The 20,894-nt window shown below is 43.0% G+C and overlaps 1 protein-coding gene and 1 pseudogene across 1 annotated transcript in view; both read right to left on the bottom strand.

The window, feature by feature from the left end:
* The window catches only part of MCAM (melanoma cell adhesion molecule), a 185,652-nt gene extending 165,306 nt beyond the window's left edge, over positions 1-20,346 (bottom strand). The window contains exon 1 of the mRNA XM_073602541.1: positions 20,216-20,346. Coding sequence (XP_073458642.1) covers positions 20,216-20,261 — 46 coding nt within the window. The 5' untranslated portion in view covers positions 20,262-20,346. The remainder of the gene's footprint in view (positions 1-20,215) is intronic.
* Positions 10,539-10,643, bottom strand: LOC141111516 (U2 spliceosomal RNA; annotated as a pseudogene).
* Positions 20,347-20,894: the final 548 nt, after the last annotated feature.

Consider the following 20,894-nt stretch of genomic DNA (forward strand, 5'->3'; position numbering starts at 1 on the left):
TTGTGTGGTATACATGTATATAGGGCAGCCACATCGGCTGTAACCAAAAAGGTTCCTTCATTAAGTTTGACATTTTCAAGTCGTTTAATAACATCGTTTCACGGTTGACTCTATCCATGAGCTAGTCTGTGGCCGTCTTTTGGTCATAGACGGCTCGTGGGTAGAAGAGCCAGTTAGGCTCATCAACGTGTACGCCCCCCCAGACAAGAATGCGCGGCTGGAACTTTTCCAGACCCTGCGGACCCAACTCGTCACCACCAGAACAGTAGTGATCGGCGGTGATTTTAACTGTCCGATCGAGGAGGATGGGCGCAGCTCCAGCATATACGCAAAACTTGATGCTACTTCTAGGCTGCTCAAGGAGATGATCTCGGAGGCCTCCTTGCAGGACGCCGTGGGATCCATAGGGAAAGGGACCGTGAACTATTCGTGGTGCCGACCCGATGGATCTGTGCGTTCCAGGATTGACTTCGTGCTCACTTCAAGAACAGTCAAGCATCGTGAGTTCTCCATGGTCCCCTGCTTTTTCTCTGACCACAGGGCTATTCACTTTCGGGGTGACCTGGGCGAGGGCTTTGCCCGCGGACCGGGTTCCTGGAAGCTGAATAGCACCCTGCTGGAAAACGAGGAATTGATGGGGGAACTCCGAGAAGCCTATGCCACCTGGACGGAGGAAAAGAGATTCTTCGGAAGGGTAAGTGACTGGTGGGAGTTTGTGAAGGTTAAGCTGCGTAGCTTCTTTCAGGCAAGGGGACGCCAGCGTGTGTGTGCCAGGAGGAGGGAACTCAGGAGACTGCAGCGTCAGTTGCAGTCCCTGCAGGACCTTCAGCACTGTGGCTGGGACGTTAGGCAGGACCTGGAGGACACCAAGAGGAGCCTGAAAGGACACTTCGAGGAAGAATCCAGGCACATTGTCTTCCGTGCCAAGGTGGAGAATCTTGAGAAAGGTGAGAAGTGTAATTCTTTCTTTTTCAGGAAACTTCACTCAGGACACACACCCTTGTCGGAGTTACGCGACGAGACCGGAACACTCCAGAAGGGGAAGAAGGCTGTGATGCAAGTGGTCAGCGACTACTACACCAACCTCTACTCCCCAAAAGAAACGGACACACAGGCGGCCGACAGGTTCCTGTCAGGTATCTCTAACCAAATTGATCCTGCAGGTTCATCAACCGTCAACGCCCCCTTGGTGCTGGAGGAACTGCACTCTGCCGCTAAATCCTTTAGGCGAGGCAAGACCCCGGGCTGCAATGGTCTCCCAGTTGAGCTCTATGTAGCACTGTGGGATCTCGTGGGCCCGGACCTGCTCGAGCTGTACGAGGAGATGGTGGTGGAGGGCAGAATGCCTCCGTCACTGAGGGAGGGGATGATCACGATTTTGTATAAGCGGAAGGGGGAGAGATCGGATCTTAAAAATTGGCGTCCGATCTCTCTGCTGAACGTGGACTACAAAATCCTCGCCAAGGTCCTGGCCAACAGGTTGAAGTCTGTCATCGGACCGATCATCCACCCGGATCAGACTTGCGGCATTCCTGGTCGCAGGATTGCGGACAGCCTTGCGCTTGTCCGGGACACGGTCCAGTACATTCATGGCCGCCGTGTGCACGCGGCCCTGGTCAGTCTTGACCAGGAGAAGGCCTTTGACCGTGTCTCCCACGAGTTTATGTGCAGAGCTCTGCGCAGGTTTGGTCTTGGGGAAATGTTTTGTTCGTATGTAAATGTAATGTACACTGACATTTCTAGTTGGGTGCTGGTAAATGGCTGGAAAACTGACCCCTTCCCAATTTTGTCTGGGGTCAGACAAGGCTGCCCTCTCTCACCTCTGCTTTTTGTTTGTTGTATAGAGCTCTTCGCCCGAAGCATCAGACGGAACCCAGAGATCAGTGGGATAACCGCACCAGGAACGGACAGACGGGAGGTCAAGTGCTCACTCTACATGGACGACGTGACGGTGTTCTGTGCTGATCGGCGCTCCATCGACACACTCGCCCAGACCTGTGAGGACTTCGGCCAAGCTTCAGGGGCAAAGGTCAACTGCGGGAAGTCAGAAGTCATGTTCTTCGGAAAGTGGTTCCTGCCTTCTTCTGCACCAATTCCTTTCAGCGTCAAGACGGACTTCATCAAAATTCTTGGGGTCTGGTTTGGAGCTGAGGGCGCAGCCCTGAAGTCCTGGGAAGAAAGACTGTCAAAGATGCGACAGAAGTTTGGACTTTGGAGCCTCAGAGAACTCACCATCGAAGGAAAAACACTGGTACTCCGCAGCGAGATCCTCCCTGTGTTGCAGTACCTCGCCCAGGCCTGGCCCCCTTGGGTTAACACCTGTAAGGCCATCACCAGGGCGGTGTTTCACTTCATCTGGAGCTCCAAAATGGACAGAGTGAAGCGGGCGGTTATGTTCAAGGATCCCCTCAAGGGCGGTAAGGGAGTGCCCGACATCGCTACACTATTGAGGGTGTGCTTTGCTTGTAACTGCATCCGCAGGACATTGGTGGACAGAACTGTGGACTCTGGTGGTAACTCTATATCCCGTTTTTTCCTCCTGCCTCTATGGAGGACCCTGGGCTGGGACAAATGGGACAGCTCCATCCCCTACAACTGGGACACCCCTTGGTACTACTATTTGGACACCTTCAAGTTTATTAAGGAGCTGGGGCTACATGGAGTGAAGCCCGACTTGTGGAAGCCAAAAACCATCCACAAGTTGATCAGAGCATCGGACATTGTTGAGACTGTTCCAGGCCTCCCTTCAGCCACTTGTAAAGTGGTCTGGAGGAATGTTTCTTCAAAGAGACTCACCAACAGGCACAAAGATCTGGCATGGATGGCAATCCAAGGGGGGTTGCCACTCAGGACATTCATGCATGCCAGAAACCTGTGCAGATACAGGCACTGCCCCTTTTGCATCATCCAGGAGGAAACTGCTCTGCATGTTTTCTGGGAGTGTCCCTTTGCACAGGACCTGTTGAGGGCCTTGGAACCGGAACTCAAAGACTTTATGCCACAGACTGCTATCACACACTTTGGTGTGTTGAACGGACTCTTCTGTGGAACTCATTCACAGGAGGACATTGACGGTGCCTGGTGGGTGCTGTGCTGCTTTAAGGACGCTTTATGGTGCGCCAGAAAGCGCCTCATCCACCAGCGGGAGAGGATGTCCATCGAGGACTGCCGCAGACTGGTTCACAGTCTGCTCAGAGACTATCACTTGATGGACTTCAAGGAGGAAGAGGAGGTCTGAAGATTTCCCCACCCCCCCCCCCTCCCACCCGTGTATCCTTTGGCAGTTCAAATAAAGCTTCGGGCCTGTGAACTCTTTTACTCCCTCCCCTACCCCACCTTCTCCACCCCCCCCCATCACACCCGTTGCCCATTTGAATGTTATCTGACTGTATGACCGGATTTTTTTGTGAAATTGTTTTGAAGTACTGCTTTCAGGGTAATGCGGCGTCATGCATGATGTGATGTTTCGGGGTATTATTACTCTGCACAACACATTAGGCATCATACCGCAGGATGAATGTAATTTATTTGTATGCTTGGCAATGTACTGTTATGTAGTGTATTTACGCGCTGCGTCGCAGTACTGAATGTACCCTGTTTAAGTATTTGTTTTTTGTATATTTTCTTGCAAAATAAAGTATACATTTTCAATCAAAAAAAAAAAATAACATCCCTAGTGTCCTTAAGGTAGGACGGAATAGATTGGACCAATGGTTGGAGGTAAAAATCTACATATCTCCCTATCCTCGAAGTGACCGAGTCTATCCCGCTGACAATAGGTCTGCCAGGGGGATTGACTGGGTCCTTGTGGACTTTAGGGAGATAGTATATCGCAGGGATCCGCGGAACAAGGGGCACAAGATAACTCTTCTTTTTATTGAGAATCCCCAAAGCAAAGCCTTCGTTGACTAGTTCAACCAAGGCTCGTTTATACTGAAGGGTTGGATTGAAATCAATGGGGGTATAGGTATCTCGATCTTGGAGAATCCTGTACATTTCTCTGATGTAGTCCTCCTTGTTTAAGACCACAATCCCCCCACCCTTATCTGCAGGTCTTATAATAAGATCCTTCCTATCACAAAGTTCCTTAAGTCCCGCTTTAATCTGTGGGTCCATATGGACCCTCTTTTTACAATTGGAAAGTTTATCTAAGTCTGGTAAGACTAAGCTTTTAAAAACTTGAAGAGAAGGGGCTAAATTCCCTGGGGGGTTAAATAATGAAGGACTGGTTAATCCGGAGTGTACATATTCATTGTCCCTAGAAGTGGTTCAAAAAATGTCTTTGTATACTTAATTTCCTAGTAAACTTTAGTACATCAATAAATGTACTAAATTTATTCAGAGGTCTTGGGGGAACAAACTTAAGTCCCTTGTCTAGAACCGATTTCTCGGCTTCAGTCAAGTGGACGGTACTCAGATTGAAAATCCCAATGCCTCTCAAACTCTTTTTCTTTTGGCTTCTAGCCTTCCTCCCCCCTCTGGTCCCTCTTTTCCTTCTTGGTAGCCTGAATGGCTTTCCATAACCATTTAGTGTAATTTTTCCATCCCATTTTATTTAATCTAAACCCTAAATGGTTTACATTTATACTACATTAGTATTTTTGTTTTTGTTTTTCGTTTTTCTTTTTTGCTTATCTTTCCCCATTAATTACTTACATATAATTATCTTCATTTAGACCTTTTAATATACCCCATGGTTAGAATTAAACATCTGGCATAGTGTGGTACAGTGTGTTGAGATTCTGGTCTTGTCCATCTTATGTTTTATATATTTTTATTTTATTTTTATATTTTTTGGTTGTTTGGTACCAATCACGTGCCTCTTTTTTCATTATTGGAAGGTCATGTGACCACTTTGTTGTCTGTGTGCATTTTCCGGCAGGACGCACATGTTTTATCCAGCATGCTGATACGCTCCGCTTGTCTGACTGACGTCGGCTGTCACATGGGAGATCAGCTGTGCATCAGCACATCCAGCATGCTGATGCACTCCCCTTGTCTGACCGACGTCAGCTATCACATGGGAGATGAGCTGTGCAACAGGTGATCGCCGTGCGAGTACGCCCGCGCAGTTATGGCCTTCCTTGACACGGCGCTCGCCGTTGCTTAGCAACACTCTCCGCATGTGAGTGACGTCAGGCGTCACATGGGGGAGTAGTCGCCTGTCACGTGATGGCCGTGCGAACACGTGTAGGTGTTTCGCGGGCTTTTGTGACACGGCGTGTATTGTTGCTAAGCAACCTCCACGTGCGGCACGCATATTTCCGGGTGCCAGCGTCACGTGCTCGGTTTCGCCAGCTTCCCGGGCTTCCAGCACGAGACGCCCACTCGGGATTCTAGTAATGTTTATGGATATAGGTGATATTGGATCCTTCTATTGGTAGACGTACACACAAGCATTTAATTGCATTCAATTATGTGTATATTGATATGGACTTTAGGAGAAGGCTGGTCACGCCCCATCATGGGACCCTCTCCTTGTCCAATAAGATTTACGTTTGTTCATGCTCTTACAGCTGATTGGTCTTGTATTTACTTTGTAATTTTATAGAATTTTATAAATTTGGGCAGTGTCATGAGGGTCTTCTATGCCCCTGTTGAAGGTCTTTTTGATCGAAACGCGTAGGGCGGTTTTTATACTCTGTACACTGCTTGTTTTACATTTGTGATCACTTTTATGTACTGCGGTTTTTTAGTAATAAATTACCCTGATTTACACTATGTGGAGGAATCCCTCTTTTTTTCCATATACTTCCGGGATTTGAGAAACAGCTTCAACCTTGGAACCAGTTTTGGCTTCTTTCCCGTGTATCCAGAGGTGACATCCAGGCCTTGCAGAGGCTCCATCTGTCCTCGACCACTTCATACACCTGCCCTTGGTGGCACACAGCTCAATTGATTCTATGCTAACGGCAGTAGAATCCAACAGTTCCGGTAAGCGTACCCCATCTATTTATGAGTTTGATGACATCTGAGTCCAGATTTGGGAACAGAAGGAACTGTTACACTGTTTACATCCATTCACTGTGGATTATCACTTTTTGTTTGACAATAAGTCATCATTGGGACATTATTTTATGTTTACAGAGACATTCTGTTCAAATTATATATGTGTATTTTAGCGCTACAATTTATTCAGTATTGGTTCACATTTTGGTCACATGGTTTGTAGCAGCTTTTGTCTTTTCCTTTTTTAGGTAGCGCATTAATCATTTCCTTTTCCATTGTAGCACATATACATATACACACACACACACACACATACTAGAATCTACTTTGATTTTATTGTTCTTTCATACAATTATAGACCATACATCACTATTTAAAAGAACAAATGCTCTTGCCCACAAAAGTTCTACGTTCAGGTGAAAATTTTTTGCTAACAATAGAGCTGCATTCAGAGGCTAAAATGATCAAATAAAAAATGCCACTAAAGACTTTTTTTTTTCTACCCATGTGTTGTGGGCTAAGGCCATATGCACGTGGGTATGCTCCGAACATGCTGCCAGAAGTTGGCAGAAAAAAAAATGCCTCTAATCTTGTGCTTTTGCGCATATTTATGCACAATTACAGGTGTATGGTTTTTATAAGCATATGAGCATAAACTCATTCTACTGGCAAGAATATTCATTTATTCTACCCAGTAGAATACATTTATGTGCATACATACGCATTTATACATGTTTTTACATACATGTGTAAATTAAGCTCATAAGCACCTCTCCAAATGCAGCTTTAAGGCATTTTTTTAATGCCCCTGAACGCTGCACACAAATACACGCATAAACGCCTGCATGTGCATAGGTCGAATAAATGGACACAGTTCAAGTTTGTTCCTCATTGACCATTGGGTATCGACAAGGAAACTTGTAAGGGTTTAAAGTGACCATACTCAATAATGAATGCCTTGAAAAAGTATTCATACCCCTTGAAATTTTCCACATTTTTTTATGTTACAACCAAAAACGTAAATGTATTTTACTGGGATTTTATGTGATAGACCAACACAAAGTGACACATAATTGTGAAGTGGAAAGAAAATGATAAATGGTTTTCAAATTTTTTTACAAATACATATCTGAAAAGTGTGGCGTGCATTTGTATTCAGCATCCTGAGTCAATACTTTGTAGAACCACCTTTCAGTGCAATTACAGCTGCAAGTCTTTTTGGGGATGTCTCTACCAGCTTTGCACATCTGGAGAGTGAAATTTTTGCCCATTCATCTTTGCAATATAGCTCAAGTTCTGTCAGATTGGATGGAGAGCGTCTGTGAACAGCAACTTTCAAGTTTTGCCACAGATTTGCAATTGAATTTAGGTCTGGACTTTGACTGCGCCATTCTAACACATGAATATGCTTTGATCCATTGTAGCTCTGGCTGTATGTTTAGGGTCATTGTCCTGCTAGAACATGAACCTCTGCCCCAGTCTCAAGTCTTTTGCAGACTCTAACAGGTTTTCTTCTAAGATTGCCCTGTATTTGTTTCCATCCATCTTCCCATCAACTCTGACCAGCTTCCCTGTTGAAGAAAAGCATCCCTGCCACCACCATGTTTCACAGTGGGGATGGTGTGTTCAGGGTAATGTGCAGTGTTAGTTTTCCGCCACACATAGCATTTTGCTTTTAGGCCAAAAAGTAAGATTTTGGTCTCATCTGACCAGAGCACCTTCTTTCACATGTTTGCTGTGTCCCTCACATGGCATCTTGCAAACTGCAAACAGGACTTCTTATGTTTTTTTTTCCAACAATGGCTTTCTTCTTTCCACTTTTCCATAAAGGCCAGATTTGTGCAGTGCACAACTAATAGTTGTCCTGTGGACAGATTCTCCCACCTGAGCTGTGGATCTCTGCAGCTCCTCCAGAGTTACCATGGGCCTCTTGGCTGCTTCTCTGATGAATGTTCTCCTTGCCCGGCCTGTCAGTTTAGGTGGATGGCCATGTCTTGGTAGGTTTGCAGTTGTGCTATACTTTCCATTTTCGGATGATGGATTGAACAGTGCTCCGTGAGATGTTCAAAGCTTGGGATATTTTTTATAACCTAATCCTGCTTTAAACTTCTCCATAACTTTATCCCTGACCCGTCTGGTGTGCTCCTTGGCCTTCGTGATGCTGTTTGTTCACTAAGGTTCTCTAACACACCTCTAAGGGCTTCACAGAACAGTAGCATTAATACTGAGATTAAATTACACACAGGTGGACTCTATTTACTAATTAGGTGACTTCTGAAGACAATTGGTTCCACTAGATTTTAGTTAGGGGTATCAGAGTAAAGGGAGCTGAATACAAATGCACACCACACTTTTCACATATTTATTTGTTAAAAAAAAATTTGAAAACCATTTATCATTTTCCTTACACTTCACAGTTATGTGCCGCTTTGTGTTGGTCTATCACATAAAATCCCAATAAAATACATTTACGTTTTGGCTGTAACAAAATTTCAAGGGGTATGAATACTTTTTCAAGGCACTGTTAGACCCCTTTCACACTGAGGCGTTTTTCAGGCGCTTTTGGGCTATAAATAATGCCTGTAATGTGCCTGAAAGACGGCTCCCCTGCAGTCTCAGTGTGAAAGCCCGAGTGCTTTCACATTGAGGCGGAGCGCTGGCAGGACGTTAAAAATACTCCTACAAGCAGCATCTTTGGAGCAGTGAAGAAGTGGTGTATACACCGATCCTAAACTGCTCTTGCCCATTGAAATGAATGGGCACCGCTGCTGAACCGCCGCTGCAGCGGCGCTTTGCGTGTCGTTTTAACCCTTTTACGGCCGTTAGCGGTGGTTAAAAGCGCCCCGCTAGTGGCTGAAAACCCCTGCAAAAACGTCGGCAATGCGCAGCTAAGAATAGCGGAGCTTTACCGCCGATGGCGCCGACGCCCCAGTATGAAAGGGGTCTAAGTGTTACATTTAGATATTACTAGACCTTGTGTCTTTTTTCAACTTGAGTAACTATGTAACTATATGCAACTATACCAAAGCTTATTTTTGATAAGACAAGTGTGTGTTCACATAGATAAGGTACACATATATACTTGTACACAAAGATAATGTGGAAAATGCGAATTTGACCAAAGCCTTTATTGCTAAAAACAAAGGACAAAAAACAACATTTTGGGATAATTACAAATACTATCTGTGCATGTAAACTATAACATTAAAGTGACACTAAATTCTGGTATATAAAAAAATATATTTAAGTATGTATTGCCTTCTATTGCTGTAAGCTTCCTCTTATTTCCTTTTTTCCTGCTGTGATCAGACTTCCTGTTTGAGGGTGGCTACGCTGTATGTTGGGACACAGCCACCCTTTCTCTTCACTCCTGAGATGGACTATGGGCTATGGATTAGGGGATTTGTAGTGTACATAGCAGTTCATATAACAGCAGCTAATGCGAGAGGGGAAAAGGAGAGTTCTAGGAGCTCACAGAGGACTTTACAAGGAGGCCGAATGAAATAGTTTCATGAAATATAGATTACAGGGCCATTAAATCATGGACATGTATGGATTATTTTTGGAGGCTAAAGATACTGTTTAGTGTCACTTTAAATTTCTCTTATTTGCCCCTTTTTGGTTTGTTAGAGTTAGATGTAAAATTGAAAGCGTTTTATTATATCTGTTCGACAAGTGCAAAAAAAAAAAAAAAAAGCTGTTCATCCAGCCAGAAAAATTGTGAGCATCAGTTAGTATTGTTCCCTGCTATCTCAGTGGACTATAAAACACCTTCCCCTGCTATGGAGATGAGAGGGAGATCCTAACAAAGTCCCTGTCCTAGAGTGAAACCCCTGCTCAGTACAGTTGTCACCCTGGGACAGGAAGTTTTTTACCAGGTTACAATAAAGGGACAAAATGTGTGTAAAAGGAAAACTAATGCAGCTACCATAATTAAAGCAGAGCTCCACTCTCTTCAGTGAAAATAGAAAAGTCAGCAGCTACAAAAACTGTAGCTGCTGACTTTTAATAAACAGACACTCACCTGTCCCATGATCCAGCACTGTACTTACCCCAACTGTTTTCTCCCCGTGTTCTTCACTATGGGCATCCAGCTGTGACAGCTTGCAGCTTCACAGCCGGGTGCCCACTGCTCATTAGACAGCGGTGCTGCACTCTGTGACTGGTCCCAAAGTCTTCTTGGACCTATCATGTGTCCCAGAAGACTTCGAGGGGGAAGGAGAACTTCCGCTTCCGATCGCCTAAGGTGAACTTACCATTTAAGGACAGGTCAGCTACAATACAATCAATTTTTGGTTTTGGTTTTAGATATACTTTAAGCCAGACTGGTATCATCCACTTCCCCCCCCCCCCCACTTAAAAAGAGGAGTAAGTGTTCTCTCCCGAATAACTGTCCGTAGCTAGAGCTACCACAATCTAGGCCAGAAGGCCAGGGACCCAACCCTCTGGTCAGACCCAGATGCAGCACCCATCCTCACCAGGAGCACCTTTCCGGACAGCTCAGACTCAACCATCGGCCAGCCCCCAGTATCTGTCGGGCAGCTTGGCATAGTCCCTGCTGAAACCGCCTTTCCAGGCAATATAACACCATTGGATTTGCTGGCTCTCCCCTTTGAGAGTAGCACAGCGCCTCCTCTGGAAACTGATAAGGATAGATACTACACTTGATCTTAGCCAAAAGGCCGAGAAGCGAGGTTAATTGGCTACTGTCTCAACTGGTCTTAGTATGTATATGAATGAGAATTAGGGGCCTTAGACTGTAAAGCCTGGTACACACTAGTTTCTTATTTCGTTCAACCTAGCGTGCTGAAAGAAAAAAAAAACTGTGAGAGCTCAGGAAGAGCCGTTGTACTAACAATCTGATCTCCCCCGCTGAGCTATTGTGTTCTGACAGGGGGATGGGAGATCCCCCCAGCCATTGGCTGAGAGCGCCGACCAGGTGCAGATCGCCCGACTTTTTTTGGTCATGCTCCTTCGACCGGCTGTCTTCTGTCGGACCAGCTGCCTACACACGGGCCAAATGACGGCTGGTTTCTTTTGAACCAGCCAATGGCGCCCGATATTCGGCCCGTGTGTGTCTTTAGCTTTTTGAGGGCAGGGACTGATATGAATGATTAAATAATAAATATGTGTAAAGCACTGAGTAAATTGACAGTGCTACATAAGTACCTGTAATGATTAATACTAATACATTTCATCCTTCTGTAATTTGTTATATCTATATTGTATGACTTTTATGTAAAAATTGTGAAACATCCCTAATATCTGCCTCAAGTTATAGCCTGCACTAGATTTGCCAGAATTATTTATCAGCCAAGTACTCACATATGAGTATCATCCACATGCGCCATAGTAATAGGTGCACCATAGATAAAAGTGATTATTCATTTAAACGGCAGGATCTAGCCTCACACTAATAGGGCTCGTTCACACTGCCAAGTCCTGACTTATAAACTGCATTGCTGAAGCACACTATAATGCATTGTAGATGTGCGTTGCACGGCAAAGTCAATTGCACCCCAATGTACATCTACAGTGCACTGAAATGCAGCTATGGTAATACCAATTACCAATGTAACATACAGACCCATATGCTCTGTACATTAAATGAAAAAAATGACACAAGACTGTATTCTTTTTTTTTGTGCGCTGGTAGCCTATATACCTTGGGCTGCCTAACACAATGCGCATCAGTACACTAGCGCTGTATTCCAATGTGAACAAGCCCTTAAACTACTAATATCCCCATAAATAAATACATCATTGTTAAATGTTTTGCCCTGGTAGAGGATTATCCACCACTAAAGCCAGCCATAGACAGTTCAAATCTTGGCCAGTTCAGACATTCAAATTATGTATGGGCAGGCTGAAGGAAACTATGTATGGGCAGGCTCGATCAATAAAATTGAGTACAACCAGCCTATTGGATTTTACAAGTGATTATTGCTATTGGCTGTTATAGCTGCTAGCATCAATCATTGTGTTCTCTCGGCTGGGAAAGCTTCCCTCACCCCCCCTCGGGAGAACACAATGGCTCCACGGAAGGATTTCCATGGTTGCAGGAAAGAAAATCGCTCCATCTATGGCAGGCATAAGGCTACATTCACACCAGTAATTAAGGCCAGTGCGAACTGTAACGGCAGGAATGTTCTGTTTACAGCTGCGGATAAGAGCGGCTAGGTGCAGCCGCTGGCCCCATTCACTCTAATGACAGGTTACCTGTGGTGATTGCTGCTGGACATACTTTGTGCAGGGAGCCTTTCCTGCCATCAGAATCCACAGTGGTGCAGATCGATCGGGAAAAAAAGGACAGGCTGGTTGTACAGAAATTGAACGTGTTTTGTAACTGGTTTTCTTTTTTTTTTGTGTGTGTGTTGGTATCTGTACAATTGATCGTCCATTTTCCCACTTGTTTGTTTATTACAGGTACTTATATAGCACTGTCAATTAATGCAGCACTTTACATACAGTATATATTGTATATTGACATCAACCCCTGCCCTTGAGGAGTTTATAATCTAAGGTCCCTAACTCACATTCATAGTTACATACACATATTAGGGTCAATTTAGACAAGAACCAATTTACCTACCTGTATGTCTCTGGAGTGTGGCAGGAAACCCACACAGGCACAGGGAGAACATGCAAACTCCAGGCATGTAGTGTCATGGTTGGGATTCAAACCAACGACCCTAGTAGTGCCCAGCAGAAGTGCTAACCACTTAGCCACTGTGCTTCCCTACTTAAACATTGATTTGAAAAGCTTCACAAAAATTCTCTCCTCCTGTCTGAAACAGCATCTTTAGTCTCAAGTTAACCTGGATCAGTCAGGATTTACACCTAACAGTTAAGCAAAGGACAATACCCACAAAAGTCCTAAATGCCATCCACCTTGCTCACAAACATACAACTCCGATGTGGCATCTCTTCAAAGACACAGAAATGTCCTTTATTAAGATGGATTTGTTGTTCCTGAAATTGACATTACAACATACAGTATAAGCCTAGAAGAAAACTTATTTAAATAGATGCCATTTATTTCCTACAAGAGTAGTGAAGGCCGATGAAAACAGCTTCTGCACCCTTTACCCTAAACAAGGGAACTAGACAAGGATGCCCTCTGTTCTCCTTTATTTTCATTCTTACATTGAAGCCCCTCCTTAGATACATTAAAAACAAATTTGAATATACCCGGATTGTCATGAACACACCAACGTTAAGTAGCAGCTTATGCCAAAGACTTTCATTCTTTATCACCAAATCTGCACTAACTTTTCCCAATCTACTAGTTGAAGCTCAGCAATATGAAAAACTATTCAATTCAAAGAAAAATCTCCACAAATCAAAAGCAAAACATTTTACATCTACCAACCAGACTACTGCACCTCATAAACAATTTCACTAACTGATGACCAGAAAAACATTTTTCCAACCTTGGAACAAAAACGATCCTCACAGTAGATGAAATATTTGCAGAAAACTTCCCCGGCATCCAAAAAGTAGCTGCAGAAATGGTATAAAGATATCTATACATAGTCTGGCATAAATGCCATCCATAAATTGCATATCCTCCCCCCCCCCCATACTTTATTTGTTTCAGACTCTACTGACAGCTACCAGCCTCATTCCTCCATACACTTCGTCTGGAATTTACTCACTCACGCCTGGGTCAGCAAGGAACCCAGATTAGCTTACAAACTCATTGACACTACCCAAAGTCTATGGAGACATTGAATTCCCAGACCAAATAAATACTATCAGGCAACGCATTTAACCAGGACAGTAGACTGGCGTAGACGCTCACCCACAAAACAATAAATAACCTTGAAGCAAGAAACTAAAAAATCCCCTTCGATGACCATCATGGCTTGACCACAAGCATGCCAACCTACTTATAACTTATTCCACTGTTGGCCTAATCATAAAAGTCCATACTGCTATAGGATGCGTTACTCCTTTGGATGCATGCCATTTCAGGAATGACTCCTATGATGGGTAATCCATCCTTCCCTCCTGGCCCAAACAATAAACATCTCACATCTCCTCTTAAAGCCAACAAATTCAGGCTCTAAGGCTTTTTAATCTCTATGAGTGCCTTACAAATATCAGAAATTCAGGGGATGATGGAACCCCCCTTAGTCCCTAGGAAGCAATGCAACTGTCACACTTTTTTACTGTCAATACCAAAACGTCTCTCTGAAATTATCACTACTTAGGCTTTGGGGTTGACTTACTGAAGGCAAATAGGCTGTTCACTTTGAAAAGGGAGTTGCAATTTGCAAGGGAAATTTCCCCAGAGCTTAGTGAATGAAGAGAAGCTCTTCTGACCTCCATAATCCAATCATGTGCAAGCAAAAATGCTATTTTATTTTTTTATATTTTTTTATTGCATGTGATTGGGTATTCTTTGCAAAGTGAAACTGTACCACATTCACAATTTTCTGGTTCAAATTACCTTCCAAATTGCAACTTTCCTTGCAAAGTGAACAGCTTATTTGCTGTAATCTGGCCCCTTTTTGTACAGAATCCAGTAGACATACACTTTCAAGAAGGTATTGTTACCTTACTGTTCTGCTGGAAGAGTATATACACCACCTTATATTTCTAAATGGGAAAAAAATATGAGGGTGTCCCTTACCCCTCAGCAAATAGAAGACATTCTAGTTTTGCTAATCATTCCACTATAGCTAGGAGATTTCAAGATTCTGATTATAAGACACATTGGTACAGAGTTCCACCTGTTCTCCGTACAATTTACCCACACATGAATCAGCTTTGTTGGTGTTGCAAAGGATCTGAGGGTACACTATTATACAATCCACTGCCAGAATCTGTAGTATGACTACCTCCCTCTCTGAAGAAACAAGAACTACCCCATCAGTAGGCTTATGGTTCTCCAAAATCAATTAAATAAACATTTTGGAAGATTTAAGAAGACCATTACAACATCAAGAGGAAACATTTTGGAGGACGTGATATTACTAGACAGAGTTCTCTCACTTGCAGAAGTATTGGATCTCTGACAACGAGGGATTAGCCATGAATATGGAAATATTGAACTACTGGACCAAATCCAAACAGTGAGGGCACTTGAAAAGCCTTGTCCTATTTTCCACCCCCATACCCCCCCCCACACCCCTCCCTCCCAGACCCTACCCACCCCTCCATATCACCCCCCTCCTTCTTTCCCTCTTTAGTCCACGTATGTTTTGCCTGTAATTCTCTACAGTTACTTCCCGTCCCTTCTTTTAAGATAAAAGCTGAGGATGCAACCCATGTTAATTTCACAACACCTAACACAGACTAGAAAACTGATGTTACTTTCCATATTTGATGGCAGGTTGTATTGTCTAACTTATTGTACATTTGTGTTGATTTTGGATTGTGTGAGCCACTTTGTAACAACTTCTTTGCTCACAAATGTATAAATACATCCTTTGTTCCTATAAATGAAGAATTTCATAAAGCAGTGGTATAGCCATGGTAAGACTGTTGCTTTATAAAATTTCTCCCTAATATTACTCAACACCACAATCTAGCCTATGTTACTATACTAAAACCAAATACAAGTACAGTAAAAAGATATGAATGTGATTTTATTACAAGACTAGATTCCTCACACACCATGGGCTTTCAAAAAACAAGACCAGATTCCTGTTTGTGGCGGCTGTACGAGCTTATAAATAATATTCTGCATTGTGTAAATTAGGCATATGGGAAAACAATAGCGTCTATAAGTTGTCCCTGTTCTATGAATCTCTATTTTAACAGTCCATCATCTTTTACGCATTTTTACAACAGTAAGAGCGTTCAAAAAATCAGACAAATTCACTTAGAATTCTATCTTCTATTAAATGCAGATTACTGGAATTCCTCCTTTAATTTAGTCATTCAGTAAATTAAGTGCCCTGTTAATAACTTCATTATATGGCGTCCACAAGCACCTATTGTTTAGTGAAAATGTAATGAAGGGGATAGGAAGACTGTCACCATTCAGCCCAAACAGTTTGGAAACGATGACGACAGAAGGGGGTGCAGGGTCAGTGTATGAATTGGATTTGCATTTGGGGGGGTTTCCTAATGTCAATCGGTAAATACCAGCCTCGAGCAATCCGTTGTGTGTGTGTGTGTGAGCTGAGAAAGGGCATGGTGTACATTTTTAGGAACACCACCCCTAGCAGAGTATCAAATGCATTCCTACCTCCCAAAATCACACACACTCCTCTCCTGCAATATACAAATCACTGCTTATCAGACACAAGAAGGTCTGCAAGTATATAAATAGCCCTGTGACAGTCACACAGCCATGGAGCTCACTTCCAAGCCCAACGGTTAGCAATAACACAGATCCACATGTTTAAAACTTTCTCTAAAGACCTTCCAATTGTTTAGAATGAGCTCTTTGCAGACTTGACTTAATAAGGCATGTTGCCAGATCTGTTTTTGCACAGTTCTTTCCATGAAAGACATAAGACCGGGCTGAACAAGGAAACAGAATGAATCATGGAAGATCTACACACAGGGATCTGTTCTTCAGGAGAACACAAGAAGAAGATCCCGGACGGACGGACGGACGGATGGATGGACAGGCAGACAGACAGGGATGCTGCACTCAGTACATACATCATAGTCAAATCTACAAATGGATTCCTGGCGTTGTGTTCTCATTTAGTCCAAGAAAATACGAAATTCTCTATCCATTATCATTTTTTGGGACAAAAGTTTTTTGTTCTTTTTTAAATAGTAAAACCACTTGTGTCTAGGGATGAACAGAAAGTTTTTGGCATAATTCATTTTGCTGCATAATTACCAAAGCGTAAACTCTGTGCTTTGCTCATTTCAGTGTAATTAGGGAGGTTTGGTGTGCGCAGCCCATTGCATTAGGGTGTGCACACCAAAGCTCAAACACACATGCGTATGTGTGAATATATATATATATATATATACAGTATATATATACACACACACACACTGTTATAAATAAATAAAAAAAAACATTTCAAAGTGTATTAAAACATGGACAGTGTCAGCACAGCAGTGGACGTGTCCGTAGAGCAGAGGTTGGTGTCAGTAGAGCAGAGGTTTGTGTCAGTAGAGCAGTGGTTGGTGTCAGTAGAGCAGAGGTTGGTGTCAGTAGAGCAGTGGTTGGTGTCAGTAGAGCAGAGGTTGGTGTCAGTAGAGCAGTGGTTGGTGTCAGTAGAGCAGAGGTTGGTGTCAGTAGAGCAGAGGTTGGTGTCAGTAGAGCAGAGGTTGGTGTCAGGAGAGCAGAGGTTGGTGTCAGTAGAGCAGAGGTTGGTGTCAGTAGAGCAGAGGTTGGTGTCAGTAGAGCAGTGGTTGGTGTCAGGAGAGCAGAGGTTGGTGTCAGTAGAGCAGAGGTTGGTGTCAGTAGAGCAGAGGTTGGTGTCAGCAGAGCAGAGGTTGGTGTCCGTAGAGCAGAGGTTGGTGTCAGTAGAGCAGAGGTTGGTGTCAGTAGAGCAGAGGTTGGTGTCAGTAGAGCAGAGGTTGGTGTCAGTAGAGCAGTGGTTGGTGTCAGTAGAGCAGAGGTTGGTGTCAGTAGAGCAGAGGTTGGTGTCAGTAGAGCAGTGGTTGGTGTCAGTAGAGCAGTGGTTGGTGTCAGTAGAGCAGAGGTTGGTGTCAGTAGAGCAGAGGTTGGTGTCAGCAGAGCAGTGGTTGGTGTCAGTAGAGCAGAGGTTGGTGTCAGTAGGACAATGAATGGTGTCAGTCAATCAGTAGAGAAAAAGGTGGTGTCAGTAGGGCAGTGGATGCATTTTATTTATTTTTTTTAGATATTTTTTACAATTTTATTTTTTTAATTCGTTTTTACAATATTATTTTTTATTATCATTTTTTTTTTTTTACAATTTTTGTTTTAGAAACCTGTTGGGAGGCTTTAATGAAAAAGCAGGGGTCTAAACAGACCCCTTACATCTCACATTTGAGACAGAGAAAGGGACTGAGGACAGAAATTCCCCAATCCCTTTCTCTGCAGCCTCAGCTGCACTGGACAGTGAATGAATGGGAAGTGCTCTGTGCTGAGAAGCTTTCTGTTCATTCATAAACTGAAGCATAGTAAACACAGTTTCAGTTATGAATGAACAGAGTGAGTGATCAGTACCAATCACTCACTGTGTTCATTCAGAAAAGGAAGAGGCCAGTAAATGACACTGGTGCCCAGGCAGCAGGGGGAATCTGTGCCACATTGGTGATTAGCACACCCAGGACACCCTGTGCGCACGCCTATGGTAGTTTAGTTGATTTCATTTATTGTTTTTTTGTAATTGTGCCTATTTTTTTTCTTTATTTGATCATTATACGGATGGATCCATTAGATCATCATGACCGAATTATTACAAGTGTTTCAAAAGAGTGGTGGAACCAATCTGAACTGATGGCAATGGGGGAAGGCAAACAGAAAGGCGAGTGAGTCATTTGTAATCCTTATGTACATAAAAAGTGGGACAGGAAGGGGCAGCATCAAATGCTAGCTAGGTGTGATTCATGCAAATGTGCTTCAAGGAACATGCTGATAGCAGGAGAGATCAGAGTGAAAGAAAGTTGAGCTGCTGCTCAATCACTCTGCAATCACAGGCTGGGGACAGGGGACTGACCTAGCTTCATTGCTTATCTTCATAAAGAAAAAGTCATGTCACCAGCCTGGCTGTACTGTTTGGCAGTTTGGTTAATCACAATGCTGAATGGTCAGAAATGCAAACCCTTTGGCATGTAACAGTGGGGGTTATTTACAAAAGGCAACTCCACTTTGTACTACAAGTGCACTTAAAATTGCACTGAAAGTGCACTTAGAAGTGCAGTCGCTGTAGATCTGAGGGGGACATGCAAGGAAAATAAAAAACAGCATTTTAGCTTGTACATGATTGGATGATAAAATCAGCAGAGCTTCCCCTCATTTCGGATCTACCCCTCAGATCTACAGCGACTGCACTTCCAAGTGCATTTTCAGTACAATTTTAAGTGCACTTGTAGTGCAAAGTGGATTTGCCTTTCGTAAATAACCCCCTAAGTCTCCATGTATTGTATGTATGTCATTTATCTGTGTGTTTATTTCTTTGAATTAAAGTGATACTAAACTCTGGGTGAAAAAAAATGCTATTCCGGTATGTATTCACCTTCTTTAGCTCTCATCCTCCTCTAAATCTCCAAATTCCTTATTTTTAGCTGCTGTGATCTGACTACCTGTTACAGGGTGCCTGTTTGTTCTCCATTGTTCCAATGTATGTAGGAAGGTGATCACCCTCTCTTGCTTGTTCCTGATATAGACTATGGACTATGGGATTTGTAGTGTGCATAGAGCAGTATACATGACCCCAACTAATGTACATTACTTATTCCAAACAAAAGGAAGTGTGGGGGAGAAAAAAAAGGTTTGGGAGCTCACTAAGGACATTACAAGGAGGCAGAAAAACACAAAAAGAAAGGGTTTCATGAAAAATAGATTACAGGGCCATTAAATAGTGGTTGTGTATGCATTATTTTTGGAGAATGAGAATATTGTTTAGTGTCTCTTTAAGTTGAGAAAATTATGATAGGTATTTGCTCTGCTCAAAAAAAAAATAATAATAATAATAATAAAAGAATGCTTCAACGTGTGTTGTATGTTGTAATGATAGAACCTCATTTATACTGCAAATAAATATTACAAATGAAAACAAAACCCAGCAAAAAAACAAAATACAGATAAGGAAACACCTTTCCTAATGTCCTCATCAGAGCTCAATCCTCCTGAGTTCTCATCCCCCATAAATCATCTAAATAAGACAAGTACACAGTCACTTTATATTTGTTCCCTTCCTCCATAGTGCGCTTTTCTTACTATGAAAACAATGTGATCTGATGAGAATAAAGAGGTCCTGTCTTACTGGAGAGTTCAATGTATGTCCCACTGCAACCTTCAAACCAACAAACAGCATCTTCAAGTCTCCTTCCCCATTCACTCCATAATGAGAAGACTTCTGAAATCTCCTGATTTACCAACATTCAGGGGAAATTAAAATGTGTTATTTCTCTACTCATGATCCCCATTAAATGACAGCTTTTCTATCTTCTCCATGAGACATAGCTACATACACATTACACATTAGGTATACATAGAGTATATTCTGCTTGCTGATCAGGACTGCACATACTCAGACATGCCTTACTGCTGTGTATTCCTGTATAGTTGTCAGATATCCTGTACAGAGGGAAGTTGCTGTATATAAAGGTGAGATGACAAGTAGAAGGAGCCCCCCCCCCTCCCCCCCATTACCTGTCCAGCCCAGGAGACACCCGGAGATCAGCAGTAGAAGATGCATGGTCCAGCCTCAGCACAGCACCCTGCAGAGGATGAACAACACTGACAGTACAGGCAACGGGTGACGTCACGGGAGGGGCGGAGAGGGGGTGTGGACGGAGCCTGGGAGCTCAGCTGTTGCTATTGGTTAATTCCCTCCGCTGAAGGATGACAGATGGGTCCGCGTGCCGAGCATAGGTGTGAATGACAGCATGGGACAGATCACTGTACAGAATACATACCGGGCTCCATACACATCACTGTACAGAATACATACCGGGCTGAGGCTCCATACACATCACTGTACAGAATACATACCGGGCTCCATACACATCACTGTACAGAATACATACCGGGCTCCATACACATCACTGTACAGAATACACAATAATAATTTTTACCATGGAGATACATGTCAATGAGTTTGGTTTTTATCCCTGCCTATAATATGAACTTATATGTTATTATATGTTACTGTTATGCCATTATCATGTTATCAATTCTATTTAATATATATATATATATATATATATATATATATATATATATATATATATATATATATATATATATATATATATATATATAGATTTATTTATTTACTTTATCTATTTTTTTTGCAAAGTGCTATTATGTAACATATGTGGTTCTTATC

The sequence above is a fragment of the Aquarana catesbeiana genome, linkage group LG10 (assembly GCF_042186555.1).
Source record: "Aquarana catesbeiana isolate 2022-GZ linkage group LG10, ASM4218655v1, whole genome shotgun sequence".
NCBI classification, from domain to species: Eukaryota; Metazoa; Chordata; class Amphibia; order Anura; family Ranidae; genus Aquarana; species Aquarana catesbeiana.